This window comes from Antennarius striatus, chromosome 13, assembly GCF_040054535.1.
Source record: "Antennarius striatus isolate MH-2024 chromosome 13, ASM4005453v1, whole genome shotgun sequence".
Taxonomy (NCBI): Eukaryota; Metazoa; Chordata; class Actinopteri; order Lophiiformes; family Antennariidae; genus Antennarius; species Antennarius striatus.
Window position 1 is genome coordinate 21,212,264 of NC_090788.1, and position 21,007 is coordinate 21,233,270.

The 21,007-nt window shown below is 38.5% G+C and overlaps 1 protein-coding gene across 2 annotated transcripts in view; it reads left to right on the top strand.

Moving 5' to 3' along the window:
- opcml (opioid binding protein/cell adhesion molecule-like) overlaps positions 1–21,007 on the top strand; it is a 222,705-nt gene that overhangs the window by 141,178 nt on the left and 60,520 nt on the right. For both annotated transcript variants that reach the window (XM_068331713.1, XM_068331712.1), the window contains one exon: positions 10,928–11,163. In XM_068331713.1, coding sequence (XP_068187814.1) covers positions 10,928–11,163 — 236 coding nt within the window. The remainder of the gene's footprint in view (positions 1–10,927; positions 11,164–21,007) is intronic.

Genomic DNA, 21,007 nt, shown 5'->3' on the forward strand with positions numbered 1-21,007 from the left:
TATCTCAATTGAATAGTGCATTCAAAGTTACACATTAAAGTATTTTGTGATTTTTCCGCCATATCACTCATTGCTTTTCATGTGAAATAAATGTTCATATATGCCCTAGACTTAAATGCATGCCTTTTGAGTGGGCTGACTTTTTATGAGTAGTTGCCATTGTGAATTCAGGTATCAGAATTCTATCAATGTAGGCTTTTATTGTGATCACGCATGGATTTTTTCTCAAGGTGAACATAGTTGATTAAACCAATTCAAATCAGCCATTCTAGAAAATCTGTATTTGTTGAACCTCCCATCTGGAAAACCCCTTTTGTAGAAACTTCAGGGCCTCTTAATCTATTTCTGTTAATGTTGATGCACAGTAGGTTTTGCTTCTTCATGTCTTTGAAAATACAATACTATATACTATATGCCCAGTTTTAACCCTGGACAAATGGTTTCTGCTAGAAAAACGTAATCTCTTGTCCATCGCTGTGTTGAATGAGGTCGACTGGACTGAAAAGTGAAAACATTAAACCTCTCATTCAAGAGACTCCTTCAGTTCTGAAACGTCTCAAAGGTTTACCTACAATGACCTGAATGACTGAGACTCTCCATAGACATTTTAACCTCTTACACGTCAATATTGTTAAATATAGATACTGCTACTGAACACTATATATAAAACATGATTATTACCTATGCATGTTATTTATAATTTGTGTCACCTTATAGTTTCCAAGCAGATAGATGCCGATTTCATGGACAACAGCACAACAACAAAAAAAGTTGTGAAATCCTTCGATACCCATTGTACATGATTGTAATAATGAAGTAATTAGCTTTATATAAAGAATGCAATACATAACATTATGTGTTACAAGTGTTGTCATGTGAGTTATTCATTCAGTCTTCACCCTTATTTAGGGTCATAATAAAGTGGCATAATTAGTAATCAAGAACTAGAAAAGTTGTGTCCCAGGACTCACATCACCGCGGTACTGGACAAATCAATTTGATCTGCTGTGTGTAGAACATAACCTCTGAAAAAAAATATTGGAAAGTTTAATTAAAAATGAATATGCACAGTGAAGAAAAAAAAACAGTCATGGTCCATTGTGGACCCCTGGCAAAACTTAATCAATACTTCTTTTTTTTTCAAATTTGTCTCTTTTATAAACTAAAATTTAACTATTTTTGTCACTCAACATATTACACATGCATGCATGCACGGACACACATACACACACACTAATATACTGTGTGTGTGTGTGTGTGTGTGTGTATAATATATATATACACACACATATGTATATATTTGCATATACACAAATGCATATATTTGTGTAGTATTCAGAATTACACTGAATAGTGTACAAAACACAAGTACAAAAGCTGTAAATAGAAAAAAAACCGGAACGTAAACTCAATAATGACCTCCATGACAAAAACCTGTACAAAATGTATTCATCCACAAAACCACACAAAGTCCCAGGTCTGCATATATTTTTCATTCTTTCAGAACTCTTTGTTGTACATGTCTGAGAAGAGCGGCTGAAGACGGCTCCTCTTCTGGGACTGAACAGTTGACAACAGATTCATATTAAAGACAGATTATTGTTTTCTCAGCTCACAATGACTGGCCTTCAGACCAGTGGACCACACTGGATGAATAGCATTACTCATACTGTCATTTTCTACTATCACTGCAGGGTCAGAGGAGACAGTCATATGGGAATCCAGTTCTATCACTGTGCTCCATCAAAGTGGGGACATGAATCAAAGATAGTGGAGAAATACTCCCCATAGGACAAGTGTGACAGACATTTTAAGTATTCACTGCCGAAAAGCTGTTATGACCTTGTGGCTTTTTTCACAGCTAGTTTTTCTTTGACAGCTACAGACACACACTTAAAAATACATTTTGAAACAAGACATATTTCACATGTAAGTTGCTCCCTCACAAGAATGGGCAGCTTTCAAAATGGTTTTAATTCAGGGAGGAATCAGGGAGGGACGGATATTTAATATATGATAAATCATAAATATCAAGCCAGAGAACAAAATGCTGATTGTCTTAAGAATTAAAAAGAAAATGCTAATAAAAATAGGAAGTTCATACTGATATTTCATATTTTAAAAAAATATTTTTTTAATGCTTTATATTTCAAAAACTGAATACAGAAGGAAAATATCTGTTTTTCATGATTAATGTAGACGAATCTGTGAGTTATAGCAGTCCAAAATGGAACAACAATAAAGGGATTTGGTGACGCCAACAATTCCAATAGGGAAGTAAATATGACAGAATTGAGAGCTAGAGTTAATAAAAAACATTTTCACATTGGTTGGCTTTTAGACGTGACTTCAATGAAGTTAACAAGCAAGAATTCCTGATTTAGCTGGAAAAAAAACTGTTGTACAGCACATGGAACTTGTTTTTAAATGTATGAGAATGATTCAGTTAATTTTTATAACTTGGTTATCCTGGGGAATCATTTTTGTTCTCAAAGAGTCCTTGAAGATCTTGCCATGGTTCAGACCTTTCCCCTGCATGTAGAAGACATGATTTAGGTCAGTGTTATTATTTGTAACCACTTGAATTTGAATAGCCGGTAACAGCCTCTCTATTTTCAACATCTCTTCCCTCCGTGGAGATCATTATTGTTCAAGGAAACAATCTTGTCTGACAGAGGTGATGCTGTTCTGTCCACATATCTTATAAAAGCACCACCGTGCTGCAAAATGTGGGAATGGCTTCATTGTCAACATGTTGAATACAGCTCTGTAGGTGCAGACCGGTGTCCAATCAACCACAAGCATGGGAGACTTGTAGAAGCTCATTTACTGTGTCCTGTCTACTATGTTCTGTTTGCAAAGATAGAATGTGTTGTGGAGAAACAATTCTTGCATACATGAAACATTCCTGCCCACAACTCACGTGTATTCCTGTGTATGACGATCATACTGATGATTGTATTTCTGGTAATCAGCTGTTCAGCTCAGGGCATATGTACTGTAAGCTCAGTTCCTGAAGGTATTCTGTGTCCAACAGGATACTCTGGTACCAGGTACACTTATGAGCATCCTTGTGTTCGAACATGGTGTTGGTTATGAACAATCCATGACTAGTACGAAAGTCCAACAACATTACACTGCTCAGGTTTAGATCAGGGAGGCCATTCACAGTCAAAGTCAAAGTCAGCTTTATTGACAAGTGTACCACATATACACAACATACAGCACAGATGAAATTACAGTCCTCTCTGACCCACGGTAGACAGGCAGTACAACAGGCAGTACAACACAGAAAGTACAACACAGAAAGTACAACACAGGCAGTAGAACAGGCAATAGAATAGGCAGTATAACACAGGCAGTACAACACAGGCAGTACAACACAGGCAGTATAACACAGGCAGTACAACACAGGCAGTACAACACAGGCAGTACAACACAGGCAGTACAACACAGGCAGTACAACACAGGCAGTACAACACAGGCAGTATAACACAGGCAGTATAACACAGGCAGTACAACACAGGCAGAACAACACAGGCAGTACTACACAGGCAGTACAACAGGCAGTACAACACAGGCATTAGAACAGACAGTAGAGCATTCCTCCCAATCACGCCCCTCCAGGTGTCTTCGTCTTTGCTGATGTGTGCATTGAAGTCCCCCAGGAGAACAATGGAGTCCCCTACAGGGGTCCCATGAAGGACCCCAAGAAGGCAGAATACTGACAACAGACATAGGCCCGGGACCTCATGTTTCCCCACACTGTGTGGAGCTTGCATGCTCTCCCCGTGTCTGTGCGGGTTCTCTCCGGGTTCTCTGGGTCCCTCCCACCTCCAAAAGCATTGCTCTCAGGTTGATTGGCCGGTCCCAAATTGCCCGTAGGAGTGAGTGTGTGTGTGCGTGTTTGTATGTCTTTGTATGTGGCTCCGCAGTGCACTGGCGTCGTGCCTGGAGTGTCCCCCACCTCACGCCCTATGCCAGCATTGGATAGGCTCCAGCTCCCCGTGACCCGCTACGGCGGATACAGCGGCGGTACATGAAAATGAATGAATGAATGTACTGAAGCACTTCTGTAATGTCACACGTATGTGCGTAGATTACAGCTGACCTTTTTAATCTTCCTTCCCCTTCCTGGAAAACTTTGTTTGATTAAACCACTCGCCAGAACCGCCAGAACAGCTACATACCCTAGCATTCAATAATACAACTAATTATTAGCATAAAATATTCATAATTATTCACTCAGCATTCTCCCACTGAAGGTCAGGCAGAGTGGCTGTTATGTACTCCAAATGGATGCTGGTACCTTGTCATAATTAATCATGAGAAACAGATAATTGGTTGGCAGCCTTGGAGCTTGTGTCAAGGATTCTTCATCATTTAATGGTGGGTGTGAGCAGAGACAAACCAAAGTGCACAGTGACAGGTAGATAATGGGCAGCACATGCAATCATTATGCTGTAAGTATTGTCCCTTCTGATTGAGGTGAGAAAAAGAAAGGACTGGTTTAAAGTGGTGTCAGTTACAAAAAGCAAACACATTTAACTCCTGATGAAAGTTATCCAATAGTGCACGTGTTCACGATGTGATACTAACATGTGGCGCAAACTGAAGTATCTCTATTAAAGACAGAGGAGAAGTGAAGATGTAGCGCCAGCAATTTTAATAACAGTTGGTCTTCCTTGAAAATGTTCTAAAAGTCTCACTAAAATATATATATATATATATATATATATATACATTATATATATATATATATATATATATATATATATATATATATATATATATATATATATATATATATATATATATATATATATATATATATATATATATATATATATATATATAATGTGGGGTGGTATCTGTGTGTCATCCTCAAGCTGGGGTCCTCTACCAGAGGCCTGGGAGTCTGAGGGTTCTGTCAGTATCTTAGCTGTTCCTAGGACTGCGCTCTTCTGGACTGAGGCTTCAGATGTTATTCCAGGAATCTGCTGGAGCCACTCTTCCAGTTTGGAAATGAATTATCATGCTGGATGGAGAACTTGTCCTTAGTTTTTTGTTTTTTTTTGTTCAAAACAATATTGAACACGTGATGAATACACTTTTAATATTAATACAGTTTAAGTGTTGCAGATACAGCAAACTAGACAGAAGGTGTGAAAGGAAATATGTGAAATTGTAAAAATCACATATCTGAAATTACATGTTTCTCTCTCCTTGTCCTTGAAGATCAGTAGAGACCACAGAATCATGTTCAGAGGAGTAAATACCTGAAATTTAAAGATGATAATATTTCTTTAATTTTGACATGGAGCCGTAGTCAAGATTTAAACTTGTACCTTTTTTGTCATCTTGTGATTTGGACAGAGTGGGATTTAAATGAGTACTGATTCTAAGTCTCTGTCTTCTCATCCATGCTGGGCTCCTGCCACAATCCCAAAGCTGCTGTCACGGGAAAGGCCATTATGCATGCTTGAGTGAGAACATGCATGCAAGTTACGATTGATAGACCATCAGCTAACTTGAACAGTCTGGAGGGGGGGCTGTTTGCTCTGGAGTTCATGGTTAACTCCCCAGGAAAGTCTTTGTAGCTACTGGAAGTAGAGTCTGCTAGCTGTTCAATATTATATATGTGTATATATATATATATATATATATATATATATATATACATATATATATATATATATATATATATATATATATATGAATAAAAACCCTCCTGCTTTTGTTGCATCTTCTGCTTATGCATGCATTCACCTTAATCCTTCAATGCCTCCACTGCTCCTGCCAGAGAAATAGCAGCAGAGGGAGATAACCTGTTGTATTTACAATTTATGATGTATTTTATTTATGTACCAAAGACTTGTGTTGGTGAGAGCTGTATTTTGCTGTTTTATGGTTGGTTTTCTTTTTCTTTTTTTTTTCATTTTGCAGGGTTTTTATTCTTTCCAGTATGCTGTACTCGCTTTAACATTTACTTAATATTTTTATGTTTGTTGCCAGGAATTGCTTCTGAAGTATTTCTCTCTCGAGTATAAATAACCCCTGTGGAAAATTGGTTGTATCTTTCTTCAAGGAAAAGTGGAGATAGACATAAAAAGCATTGTGTAATACCCTGCCCAAGAGAAACCAGCACATCCTCTCTTGCTTCGTTTATGTTGTACACACATGGACTCACTAAAGGAACACTGCAATGCACTGTGTAATGAACACATGTCACATGGTGTAGAATTTCAGTTTCATTCACTTGAGATTATGTCACATCTTTAGCAGCTACATCCGTCGATAGATACCCCCCCCCCCCAAATCCTTCTGACGCAAATATTTGATCTGATAGATTAGCAAAAGGAAATGCTCTCTGTCAGCAGTGATATGAAAGTGAATGCTGATCCAATACTGCTCCACTCTGGATTGGGTATTTGATTCTAAGCAAATTAGCAAACACTTCACATCCAAAAGACAAGGAGCAATTTCAAAACCAGACTTGTATATTAGAATAAAACAGTGAGAGTGACTTTTGGCAAAGATTTAAAAAATTGCATAGAAAACAAAGCAGAAAAAGGAAAAATATGGCGCCATACATATATATTTTAGTTTTAGTGGCCTTTAAAAAATTGCCTCTAAAGAAAGTGCCACTAAATAATGAAACACAGACCTTAGAATTCATTTTATTTCATTTTATGTGAAGTTTTTTTGCACATATAAACTGAGTACTTTTGTTTTTTTTAACATCACCGTCTTGAGTTAGAGGAAAAGATTAATATTTGTCCGTGCTATGATTTATGTATCCTAGTTTTATGTGAAACGTAACTCAGAGTCAGGAGTTCTGCTCTGGAGCCTCACACAATCTGATTAGTGAGGATATCTTTGAAAGCACCGTTCACCGTTACTGTTCCAGCTCCTCAGCTTCTCTGTTTCCTCGTGACAGAGACATAATCAGATTCGTTTATGATGTCACTGTCATAAAAAAGTCTGCACATAGACCCAATCCTCATACCGGTCTACCCACACCCCTCTGTTCTGTGAACTCCAGTGTATAGCAGTCTGTCCCTGTCTTTAGGGAATCAGGAGGTAGTGGTTTACATTTCATCACTTTGTTCTATTTATTATATTTGCATTTATTTCATATATATCACTACATTTTTAAGACTACTTTTTGAAGCGTCACATGAGGATTTCATTTCCAATGACAGCTTTTTGCTATAAAGTCTTAATTGATTGTTTTCAAGAGAGGTCTGAGCAAAGGAGCAGAATCTAATTCAAATCCCAGCAGGAAAGAAATCTTCTGCCAAACTTCTGTGGTAATGAGTGACCTGACTGCTGTAGAAATGTTTTAGTTAATTATCTGAGCCAGAATGGAGCCGATCCACTGATGACATGACAAGTGAAGTCCCGTTTCCTAGTTATAGATTTCTACCGCTACCCATCATTACTCTCTTTGGAAGAGTAAGGAGAACTGGAATTTCACAAGTAGGCTTAAAAAGAAGATTTTCAATTGGGCCACATGTATCCGTCTGTAGTACTGTTGTGCCTCTGATCCTCATTGGTTTATTTAAGATCACAACAAAAACCTGTATAAACCCTATACTATATATCCCTGCATGTTGTGTTTATTTATTGTGAATGCTGTGTTGTCTGTCTATAACTTTATTCTTGTGTAATGTATATTGTATGACTGTATTTGTACTGAGCAGAGGTAAATAAGTTCCCCTTGGGATTAGTAAAGTATTCATCTTAATTTTCAAAAATATATTATTTTATTTTGTGTTTATGTTTTTTCACATTTCAGATCTCTACCGTATTACTTTATTCAATTTATCTGTTACTTGATTATTTCAAAAGTGTAATACTACCTACATAATTGAAAGTGCTGGTTAAACTACAGTAGTGACACTTTGCATTGTGACTGTCCAACACATTGATCACAACACTGCGATAACTCGATGGCACCTTCCATTTCCAGCTCCATTCTCTCAGATTCGCTGCACACTTTCAGTCACTGTGGGAGTTGTGTATGACTGAGGGTGAAACAAACAGCTGGGTTTGTAAAGCACCTGGTTGATGTATTACATGTATTTGGTCTGTGTGTCAGACCTGCAGAACAATCAGCCGCTGATGCCTTTCGCTCTGAATTCATCTGCCCACAAATGTGAGCCTGCTTAGTCTTCAGGGTGTGTTTGGATTTGTTTTCACGGTCCGTACAAACTCGTGCCAAATTTATAACATCAATTGAAAAAAAAATTGGCAAACAGAGCTGAAATGTTTCATTCTTTTACTGATGCTGTCAATAAATGTTCAGCCAAATCCTGCTTTAAAAAGTGGCGTAAATACCCCAGTGCTTTGAGTCTGGTTTTATTTTAAGCTTCAATAATAGTCTCTTCTGCTGCTCCTCTACAGGAAAACCACCTTATTTTGAGATTGGAAAAATACAGCTGGTGCCTTGGTTGCTGTTGTTTCAACCTGGTTGTATGGATCAAATTAGAGACCTTTATGTAGTCGTTAAAAATATTGTCATCATCAGTAAAAGGCTATGCCCTTTGGCTTTAGTTATATATGTGCTAGATCTTTCTGCAATATGAAACAGCACTACTCTTAAATCATTTAAGTTCAGGAAAAGATGAGTAAATTGTGTTTGCTTTCACATGAACTCACTTTGTTTGCTTGTCTCAGATGGGCTCATATTTACATTGATGCATTTCCACTGAAATTGCATCCAGTACCTTGAACAGTGCTGCAGAAAGTCTCAGTGAGTGTTCATGCATCTGCTCTTTGCTGATGACGTGATTCTGTTTCCTGCATCAGTCCACAAACTAGAGTATCCTTTGCAGTGGTTTGCAGATGAGTGTGTGGCATCTGTTATAAGAGATGACACCTCAGGTCTGAGAGCATGGGTCTCTGCCAGAAATGAGGACCGTCTTCTCTTCATAAGTGATGGGAAAATGGACCATAATGAGGACACACAATGAAATTCAGTGTCAGAGAACAACCCAGAACTCACTTACATATCAAATATCAAACCTGGTCTTTTCATCCCTTAGAAAAAAAATCACTATAATGCCCACAATAGTGACTTTTGGAATACAATTAATTTTCCATGACCACCTTGACTCGATCCTGGACAAATGAAAAAACAAAAAAAGATGGATGGAAAAAGCTGCATAACCTTCATTTAGTTGCTTGTTGGATCAATTTCCTCATGTTATTATTTTGTCTCTCATCAAAATCCAGCATCAAATTTAAATATATGTAACTATCATCATTACACATTCAAAAATACTAAGAACAAGAAAGTAAATGTAAAGATGTTCAGTGCAGACCAGAAAAATAACTGGATATGAAAACACTATAGTAATATATGTACAGTATAGACACTAATAGTAAAATAAAACATTATATATATATATATATATATATATATATATATATATATATATATATATATATATATATATACACACTGTGTGTGTGTGTATGTATGTGTGTGTGTGTGTGTGTGTGTGTGTGTGTGTGTGTGTGTGTGTGTGTGTGTGTGTATACATAATTTATAGTGAGTGCAGAAGTGTGCCAGAAACAGCAGTCGGTGATGCGTATTAAGTGCAAAAGCTGATGGTATGGAGAGTCCAGTGATGCCTTGTAGGTTTTCCTCCTCTCTTTCAGTTCAGTTCGTTAAACATCTCAATCAGGACATCCAAATGAATGAAGTAAAGATAATTGTTTATTGCACCAGGTGATGTGTGATAATTAGTCTGTCAGAAAGTCTTTGATTCTCAGACTCTTAGGGGAGATAGTGATCGGGCTTCTGTCCCGAGCTGCAACAAGATAAATTCCTCTGTGGAGTTCAGACTGAAACAATTGATCAAATGATGAAGTTGGTGAATCTGCAAAGACAAGTCAATGATGGGTAGGTGGAGGGTACGCAAAAGAGCAGCACGAAAAAGCTAGAGGTACAAAGAGAATCGTGTTTGAAAAGACAGCAGCCAGACGATAGGCTAGCAATGAAGGTGGTGATCGCGAGGTAACAGGAAACGTCTGTACGGATGGGTGGATGGATGGACGGACGGACGGATGGACGGATGGACGGATGGATATTTCAGTGGACAGGCCCAGACAACAATGGCAGAAATCAAAAAGATGCGGGTGAATGAATGAGAGGATGACATGAAAACCGTTGAGTATTTGTTGGGGATGGTATTTATAGAAGCAACTCATTGTGTGTTTAGTTTGGCCCTCTGCTGAGTAACATAACACCTTAGTCCAGGACCAAAGTGTTGGAGATGAACACAGCAAAGCTCTGGTTGGTGACTTGCAGAAGGTAGTCTCCTTTTTTCCATGTTTAATTCAGGCACTTTTCCCAGAATTGTGTACTGAGCATTAGAGTAGCAAGCAGAGGAGTGTCTATGAATATGAAAGAAGCAGTGGGAAACTTGAGCATGTCGTTAACGAAGCAGTCATGTAGCAGCACTAACAAGTTACTCAAAGACCTTCGACCAAAAAACACTGACAGGCTGAGGAAACAGTCTCCTTATCATGAATTACATCACATTTATGCAATAGGGAAAGATGTTTTTTAATGTTTTTATTTTCATTTCCGTCCATTATTTACTAAACTTTGCCCCACGCTTATGACACACAACACCCAAATGGTTTATATAATATATATATACACACACACACACACAGACACACACACACATATGTAGGCATATAAATGAGTGGAGGTAGAGCAGCTCCTTGTGGTGCGCCAAATGAGCATCTTGTATGGCGAAAGGTGCCTTGCTCAAGGGCACCTCGGCAGTGCCTACCACCAGTTCATACTCCAAACGTTTTGGCCCACACGAATCTCAAAGTGGACTGAGCTTCTGCCGCGTGAGGCGTCCTCTAATATGTTTCTTGTTTCCTTTGTTTTTCCCTCCAGATGCAGTGTGGACAACAAAGTGTCACGAGTGGCGTGGCTCAACCGCACGACCATTCTCTTTGCGGGAAGTGAGAAATGGTCCCTAGACCCTCGTGTCATCCTCATGGAGAATACAGCCGTCACAGAGTACAGCATCAAGATCCAGAACGTGGACATCCAAGACGAAGGACCCTACATCTGTTCCATCCTCACTAACAAGAAACCAACGTCCACCAAAGTCCATCTCATCGTTCAAGGTAAGAGCTGCCCCGCCCAGCTGCAGGTGTATTCAAGCACAATCAGTGCTGAAGTCGTGCCGCATGGTGGAGGACGTGTGGCGTGAGTGTGGAACTCTAAAACAGAGGCGGTTTCATGTGGATGTGGCCGGTGGGAGACATCAGTCAATAGAAAGAAATATTTCCTCCTCTATTTTTGGGTGAATGGTATTCGACGAGCATTAGACCTGGTAATGAAACCTTGATTCAATCTTGATATAATTTCAGTTTGCTGATAGATATTGATTTAGGGACAAAGTACATTGTAAAATGTTCTGGCCTACTTTCTTTTCAAAGCACTCCAGAATCAACCGTCTGCACAGAGAATATCTGGTGATCAAATCTATTTTTTCTTCTCGGTGACAAAATTAACATGACTGCCAGTATTTAAGGTTTGGATCTTGCAGCTGGATTAAATTGTCATGTAATTAAAACTTAATTGAAGTGGTTGTTTCAAACGATGTACACATGCATTATGACTGCTGGCAACTCCAGTGGATGGAACACTGGGGAATAAAATAAAATAAAATAAAATAAAATAAAATAAAATAACACTAACAAAGAAAAAAAGAAAATCTGAAACCCCTCAGAATAAATCGTTTTCATAACTTTTTTTTTTTTTTAATGAAATCATAATTAAGCGTGGTTATTATTTCACATTACATAATTCATGATGGTATCTCTTTAGAGGCACAGAAGCATCAGGCTGTGGTTTTAATCAAACAATAGACAATCATATTCCCCTCATCCATATCAGCAATTATATTTCCCCACTAACTTCATCTGTCCTTTTCCCTGACCTTCAGTAAATCACATAAATGTTGCAGCCTCACATGTGAAACTAAAGCTTTCCCAGAAACTGGAGCATGAGCAAAGCTTAGCTTTGATAAAGCAGAGCCCCAGTGTGTGTGTGAACCCCAGTATGTGTGTGTGTGTGTGAACATGTGTGTGTGTGTGAATGCTTTATGGTGCTGGAAAGGCAGGGAAGCACCTGCAGCCACTCATTACCCACCAGAGACTGACAGCCACGGAGATTTGAGGGCAACAAACAAGATTTTCAACAAAGTGATGACTGGAGATTCCTTCATGATAATATCTTAACTCACAGCTGCTGTCCATCAATCCTGCTTCATGCAAATCCATAAGTTATTTAGTGACAGAACCATAGTGAATAAATGCACTAATATGAGTGTCCTCTGACAATGTTCAGCAAATGTTAGACAAACAAGCTGGGCATGGTCTGTGGAGCTAATGGGACCAGCCCCCCCACCAGCTCTCACTCCAACTGGGAGGAGAGATGTTGTCTTATCTTATCGTTCTCCATGTGCGTCCAACAAAGGAAGTGGATCGAGTCACGCGTGTCGGTCCAACGACACGTAACTGGGAGCTGGTCCATCCACATCTCATTAGTGGACCGGATTCCATGAGTTTCCCTCCATACGTGTTTATTAGAGCCGACGGGCTCGGGTTAGGGTTTAGGTTCGGGTTAGGGTTTAGGTTCGGGTTAGGGTTTAGGTTAGGGTTCGGGTTAGGGTTTAGGTTAGGGTTAGGGTTTAGGTTCGGGTTAGGGTTTAGGTTAGGGTTAGGGTTTAGGTTCGGGTTCGGGTTAGGGTTTAGGTTCGGGTTAGGGTTTAGGTTAGGGTTAGGGTTAGGGTTTAGGTTCGGGTTAGGGTTTAGGTTAGGTTTAGGGTTCGGGTTCAGGTTAGGGTTAAGGTTCGGGTTAGGGTTTGGGTTAAGGTTAGGGTTAGGGTTACGTTTAGGGTTAGGGTTTGGGTTAAGGTTAGGGTCAGTATTAGGGGTTCGGGTTCGGGTTAGTGTTAGGGTTACGTTTAGGGTTTAGGTTAGGGTTGGGGTAACCTCATGCTTTTCATAGCTGGTTTCTTCAGTTTTATTTGAGGGGATATTTGAACTTGGGGATTTTTCTCTCATCCTCCTGTTCTCCTGCTATGATAGGGGTTATGCTCTATTTATTTTTCCATGGTGACCATCCAACCTACAACTGTTCAAATTGCAGTGATTAATCAAAATCTTGGTACAGCTGTCAGGTGAAAGAATTATCTCCATTATTGGCTGACTAACATGGAATCATTAACCTGGGCGCTGAGCCTTCTGTGTGTGTAGACACAGTTTAAACAGGTCAGAGTTTGACTCAATCCTATAGTTTCATGACTTATTTTACGTCATTAATTAATTTGGTATTTAGAAGACATTCAAGTTGTGTGTATTCATCTAATTATATGAAGCTACGTTAATTATTACAGCATATACCTATGGGTGAGAGGTGGGTTACACCCCGGACACATCGCCAGTGCATCCCTCATGACGTTTTTGGTGGTGGAAGGAACCCAGGGAGAACCTACACACACACACACACACACACACACACACACACACACACACACACACACACACACACGGAGAGAACGTACAACTCAGAACCTTGGCGCTGTGAGGTTCAGTTCTACCTGCTGCCGCCTCAGTATACTGTACATCAGTCAAAGAGAAAAATCCAGCTGCCATGTCTGACAGCTTCTCCTCATGTTCACCAAGTGAAGGAATCAGAGAAGAACTCCAGGTTTGTTGAAGAGCACCAGCCGGCAGAGACATATTGATTTTTAAAATAAAAAATGCAGCTTCCCTCAACTGTGGTTTAACAAATTCAGGGTTTTCACTGAACCGCACTCCCTGTTGTCGTATATATTTTGTACAATGTCCAGTTTGAAGACTACAAGTCCAGTTCAAGTTTGATAAAACCTCTAATCATTGGCTTTACCCAATATAACAGACCCAGAGCGGCAGCTATTTTGAAAGAAATGTCAGACTTGACGAACATCATGTTGTTGGCTGGAGGATTTATTCTGGTTTTTATCTATACTGTACTTAGGTACTTAGTTTGTTCTCAGTGTCAGTATCTCCTACCTGATGCGTCGTCACCTTCTACAGGTGATGATCTCAAGTCTGGTTTGTAAACTCAGTGTTTCAGACAAGAATTGATTGAATTTATTGTCTCACTTAATATGCCTTGAAAGATTGAATGCATTTCACACCAGCATCACATCCTTTACCACCTGGACACAATGTGCTAGCAGGTAGCAGTTAGAATGCGGTTGGGCCCATTTAATTCCATTGCTGCTACATTTCCTGAGAATACAGGATTGATTGTGAGATTGTGTGTCTTCAGGTGGGAAATTTATTTGAAGATATATTAGAGTGGCTGTTTTAAAACAGAGGGAAAGTTTTTTTTGTTTTTTTGTGCTGTGTCTTCTGTATTTGAGTATGATCCTCAATAATATTTCCCATGCAGTGAGTTACATTGGTATTAATCCAACTTTTATAATGGGTAGAGGAACAGTTGTAGAGATGTCATTTTTATTTGGCATGATTACGCAAAAGTGGAACGCTGAAATGATAAAAGCAATTTCAGCACCTCAGTGAGGAGAGTTTTGTGTTTTGGGAAGACTTTCCAGGAAGGGACACAGATTTATGTCACACCCTGGAGCCACAAATGAATGAATACAGCATTGTACAGGCATCTATGTGGCAAAGACAGATCAGGATGTCCGTGGGGGGTGTCAATGGTGCCTCTCCTCCCCACAGGCACCACCTTTCTAACGCCACAGAAATGGAGATTTGTGTAGAAGCTACACACACGGAGGGACTCTGGAGGCCGACATCAATCAGCTCAGTGACCTTGTCAGTTGATACCCTCAGGAATATGGGGCATCTGCTACCACGGTGACTGCACACATCGAACAGACTAACTGCAGTCAAGCTACCCTAAAAAAAAACAACTTCTATTGTATTTTAATGCGTAGTGTAAGAAATTCCAAGGATTACTGTACACGTGGGTGAGAAACAGCCACATCCTGATTAAACATCCAATGACAGTTACAGTCAAATCCCAGCATTTAGGACTTAATGTCAGTTTATTTAATACGTATTGTAAATAGTGAAGTAGATTCCCTCTTATTGAAACACCACTTCAGACTATCCTAGGTACCGTGAGGACAACTTGAAATAACATCAAAATACATACTTGTTCATCCATCAATACCGTTTTTGAATTCATGCAACAATTTTAATTTTTTTATATTCTTAGTTTTGATCGCAGTATATAACAGTCTTCTTCCAAGGTTTGGAAGAAAATAATTAAAAAAGATTTCTTAGAGTAATATGATGGTTAAACATTTTTAAAAGTCAGTACAAACAAGGGTTTTGCTGCTCTAGCCTGGATCAATGAGCAGTTTTTTTATACACACTATTCTTTGTCCACTTTCCTTACTATCATTTATCAAATAAAAAATGTGGTTTTATCTCCTTTGAATATTAATGTTGATTATTATTGATTTATTGTATAAAATGTTAAGTTAATGGTAATTTTGCATCTGATTAAGGATATTTTAAGACAGTTAAATATGTCTTGGGCCTTCTTCAGAAGTGATAAAGCTGGATTACAAAGCAGAACTCTCTGGTTTGTGTTCATTACATGATCCCTCAGATGTATTTAAACAATGATACCGTACATAGAATTGGCTGAAAAAAGACAAATGGCTGACTGGACTCAGTCTAGTCACGTTCTTTCACACGTGCCTCCTCTCTTCACCTGACATCATATCCTGTCTCATGCATGAGTAAATAGAATAATATTCTCAAGCATTGACAAAAGTGACAGGTTAGCCGCAGTAAGACAGAGTACATGTGTGTGAATGAGAGGGACCCAAGTGGAAGAGTGAGGTTACAGGGAGAAGAGATCAAGAAGGTGGAGGATTTGAAGTACTTAGGGTCAACAGTCCAGAGCAATGGAGAGTGTGGAAAAGAGGTGAAGAAGCGTGTCCAGGCAGGATGGAACGGGTGGAGGAAAGTGTCAGGTGTGATGTGTGATAGAAGAGTTTCAGCTAAAATGAAAGGAAAGGTGTACAAAACTGTGGTGAGACCAGCGATGTTGTTTGGTCTAGAGACAGTGTCCCTGAGGAAAAGACAGGAGACAGAGCTGGAGGTAGCAGAGATGAAGATGCTGAGGTTCTCTCTGGGAGTGACCAGGATGGATAGGATCAGGAATGAGTACATCAGAGGGACAGCACATGTTAGAGGTTCTGGAGATAAAGTCAGAGAGGCCAGACTGAGATGGTTTGGACATGTCCAGAGGAGAGATAGTGAATATATTGGTAGAAGGATGCTGAGTTCTGAACTGCCAGGCAGGAGGCCTAGAGGAAGACCAAAGAGGAGGTTTATGGATGTAGTGAAAGAGGACATGAAGGTAGTTGGTGTGAGAGAAGAGGATGAGAAGACAGGGTTAGATGGAGGACACTGATTGGCTGTGGAGACCCCTGAAGGGAAAAGCCGAAAGGAGAAGAAGAAGACTGTCAAGAGTGACAGGTATAAACTTTATAAATAGATATTTCATTACCCTGTATGTTGTGATACTTACTTTTTTTTTTTTTCATTGGGATCTGCTTTTCTATTTTTGAATATCTAAATAAGATATATTACTCATTCTGGGAAATACATATTTGACATTGTGCTTTTAAATAATAATGTAGCTGCTGTCATACTGATGAAATTTGATTGATGCATAGTTATTGTCATATATGATTAAAGGTTTGATAACACATACCATTCATTTACAATGCGGGTGTGTATCATTTAATTTGTTTGTATGATAGTTTTTCCTGCAAATTCAAATGTTTGTGTTAGTTAAAGTCAGCTAATATAACAGCCAGCACATCACAGGCTCAGCCTGTCAATAAGTGAGCTCCAGTTTCCATAAATCAGGCTTATGCTGTTTAACCTGTTATAAGCCTGCTTAATCAAACAGACCTACTGTTTACTATCTTTTATTACTTAAACATTGATCTGTCTGATCTGATGTTGGGAACCTTGACAGAAAATTGATTGATCAGTGACTTCATGTGGAGTCTTTATAAAGTTATTGTATTGGTGAATATCACCTGCTTCTTTGTTAGGCTAGCCAAATTTTAATTTTACTTTATCTTAAATTTGTGTTCAGCACATAATTTCACTGTATATATGTGTGTTGCCTATTTGACAATACACCATCATTTGATAAAATAGTTATAACATAGAATAAAAAGTCAACTGTTGTAATCTGTTTTTAAAAGAATTCTTTTCTATTTCAAATCATGATTTTAGGCCATAAATCTTCCCAGCTAAAAGTACATTCTAGTCTGTTGCTGTGACACTGGAGCAGATAACATAAACCTTGTTATTGTGAAAATCATTGCTAGAAATAACTTGTTAGAATCTCTCAAGGTGTCACTAGCAGGCCAACAACTTCCACAACCGAACAAACTAATCTTTTGGTGTCTTTTTATTGTGGCCCCGTCTGTAAAAAAAATGAACTTGTCCCCCTCTGTTTAGTGAATCCCACTGCAACAAACCGACAGCACTGATCCAGTGGAATCGAGTTCATCTCTCTGTTCCATCCATTGAACTGTAATGCCTTTCATATTAAGGAAGTGAAGAGGCCACTGGAGGACAATTCAGTCTTTTACCTCCAGTTGTAGATTCCTCCCAACTTTGGTTTACCGTTTTAAAATTGTTTGATGCTGCTTTTCTTTGACCACATCTCTGACGGGGCGCTGCCTGCAGAGATGCTACAGGAACCCGGTAGTCTAACAGTCTACCATTCTAACAGTATAACATTATAATAGTCTACACTGAGAGCAGAAAAGGGCCATTGTTTGACTTGATGTCTCACATTCTGATCACATGCTGGTCAGGTAGGGAGGAGAAGCTTTGTATTTTGAATATTAAAGGGTGCCTATAGCCCACAGAACGATCAAAACCAGGAGCTCCATTTACACTATACATTTAAAAAGGTGATATAAAATGAATTGCAAGTCGTTTATTTCATCTGTCTTCAGCCAGGTACGATCAATGCAGACACATTTTCACAAATTTCAGTTCACTGGCAAATTTTCTGCAAACTGGGCATTACTCAAATAGGTAATTATAAAGCGTTTGTGTTCATTTTTTTTAGTTATATTCGAAGCTTCTTTCTAGTGACACATAATGAATTTTTTCAATGTGTATAAAATTTAAATTTTAATTGAATAACATGAGCGTGATTCATTATAGGAGAAGACAATATCAAATGTGAAAATGATTGTTTTGTTCATGATACTTGAACAGTAAACACTTATAGATTACATTACATGTAATTAAATGTTCCCCTTAACAGATTATGTCATAATTAAATAAACATATAAAGAAAGTGTTTCACTCCTTAGGCAATTTCATCATCAGTGTTAAATGATTTTGTTAGCGGTGAGTTGCTAGGTTTACTAGCCGGAGGTGAAGTTGTGCTCGCCCCAGGCAAGGAAACAGTTCTTATTGTTTATCACTGAAATTCTTTTGAGAAAATGACCATAAAATAAAAATAGCCACTGGTTTAACGTTGCTTCATTATCCAGTATATTGTGCCAGACCTTTGTTCTTGTAAAACAATTTACAAGCTGTTACTGAGAGGGCTGCTCCTTTGCAGCTACTTCTCCAGGCATCATGCCTCACAATCTCCCTAAGTATTCATTCAGCCCTCAGGCAATGACGGTGTCATGCATGCAGTTTAGTTCTAAAAAACATTGTTTCAGGAGGTGCTTTCCTGAATTTTTTTTTTTTCTAAAATCAGGCTGAAAGGGTAAACTGTGGTTATAAAAATAATTTAACAGTGTAACTCAGTGTAGAAACTGAGAGCAATATTATACAACATGACTTTCAGAGCATAATTTGCTTCTGCTCTGATGGGATTCTGCTCTGTGTAATATTTCTGTTTCCTCCAGTGACTTCTAATTAGTCTGAGATATCTTTATGTAAACAGCTTCCTGATGGACATTTATCTTTATCTGTTCTAGAGTAACTATTAACTACTAATAATTTAAAATAATCCCCATGCGGTGTTGTCATGAACAAATAACCAAACAACACAACTGGTGTACCGACCAAACTTAGAACACTTTGTGGACTCACATATTGATTTTGTTGGAGGCACCATTTGGACAGGCATCACAAAATGTGTTCCAGGTGATTTTGTTGGAGGTACTATTCAGATAGGGACACATGTAGAAATACATGTATAATTATTAAGTCCCAGAACCTCTCTTTTGAGAAAAATAAAAATCATTTTCACTGCATTAGTCACATGAAACCTTACATAACAAATATCTCATGTGTTTTGACATCAAGCCTTCATCCGGGGGTCAGATAGACCTGATGGAACTAAAGGACCTTTTAACGTGATATTCCATCAATAGACATGTGATGGAGCAGGTGTAGACACATAATAATCCACTAGTAAATGGTATATTCCTGGTCCAACACACGAAACAAAACAGCCAAATATAGAACAGAGTGACAATGGTTACAAAAAAAGAAAAGAAAAAGGTAAATCAAGAGTGTTTACAAAGGTCAATAAAATCTTTACACTCATTTTGGTCCGAATGCTTAGCGGAACACAATTATTAAATCCAAAATTATTTTCATCGGTTAAGTGTATGTTGTTTGCCACATTATTGAAGGAATATTGTATGTAGTAATGCTATAGGCTTTAATGTTGTTTGGTTACAGTTATAGAAGTCAATCTACCATCCAGTCATGGGATAGATGGTCATCATTAACATGTCCAGCTCAACATGTAAATGTTTTAATATTTCTAGCATCCTACACTATGGAACTGAGACACTAGCATAAACACATTTTATTCACCATGAAATGTTTAGGGAATTCTTTCTGAGAAATGAAATCAGTAAATATCTTTGTTTGCTCTTCATTTGTGCTGCACAAACTATTTAAAGTTACTGCTCCTGTATTGTGAAACACACCACTCTAGCTTTTGTATGCTTGGGGCTATCTCTTTTGTTTGGATCATTTGCATGCTCAGGAAAATAGTTTGTATGAAGAGAGAGAAGCAAAATTAAGCTAAAAGTTCACTGCAGTCTGTATCAGGAGGCCGTGACTTCCTCTAATAAAACAATCTGTCCAGGAAGTCAAATGATTCCCAAGACATAGAAAAATGCTGGAAACTTTAATAAAATAAAAACTATTAAAGCATAGTGTGAATTGTAGAAACAGGAAACATGAATTTCTCCTCTAGAGCTCCTGGGAAACCATTTCAAAAGAACCCCAACCCAGACAGAAATGCAAATGGGTCTTATGCAACCATCCAGTTATCAGAAAAATACTTTTATTCATATTTAAATGAAGTCCTTTCAAAAACAAACAATAATGGGCATAGATTCCACCTAAGGTTTTGAACACTGCTGAAGTTTTTCTTGTCAAAATGTGGCCTCAGGTTAAATTCTAATGAGAATAAGGTCAAATCTTCTGTGTTCTTAGAACTTAATGAACAACTGCTCACCTTTGAACCGTCTTCAGAAACTGAACTGGTCGTACAGACTTTGTGTTTAAATGAAAGAATGTGCATCGAGTGGAAAAAGTCGTTTTGTCTGTTATTCAGATACTTTTTCTGAGAAAAATTACATTTTTGTATGGCGATTCAAAAAGAAGGATCATTAGTCCATCACCACTACCCTCACTCTGTAAGCTGATTATTGGTAACACCGTTCAAATGCGTCTGTCTGCCTGTCTGTCTGTCTGTCTGTCTGCCTGTCTGCCTGTCTGCCTGTCTGTCTGTTCTTTGTTTCCCCACCAAAAGCATGTTAACACACATATTTGACCATTTCTACTTGACTCAATACTACCACCTTTTTTGTTGCAGAACTCCTACTGTTGTGTTTGGTAAGGACCCCCCCCCCCCATGTGGGACACACTGTCACTGGTGCACATCTTGGCCTTGCTTTTCATTCCGTAT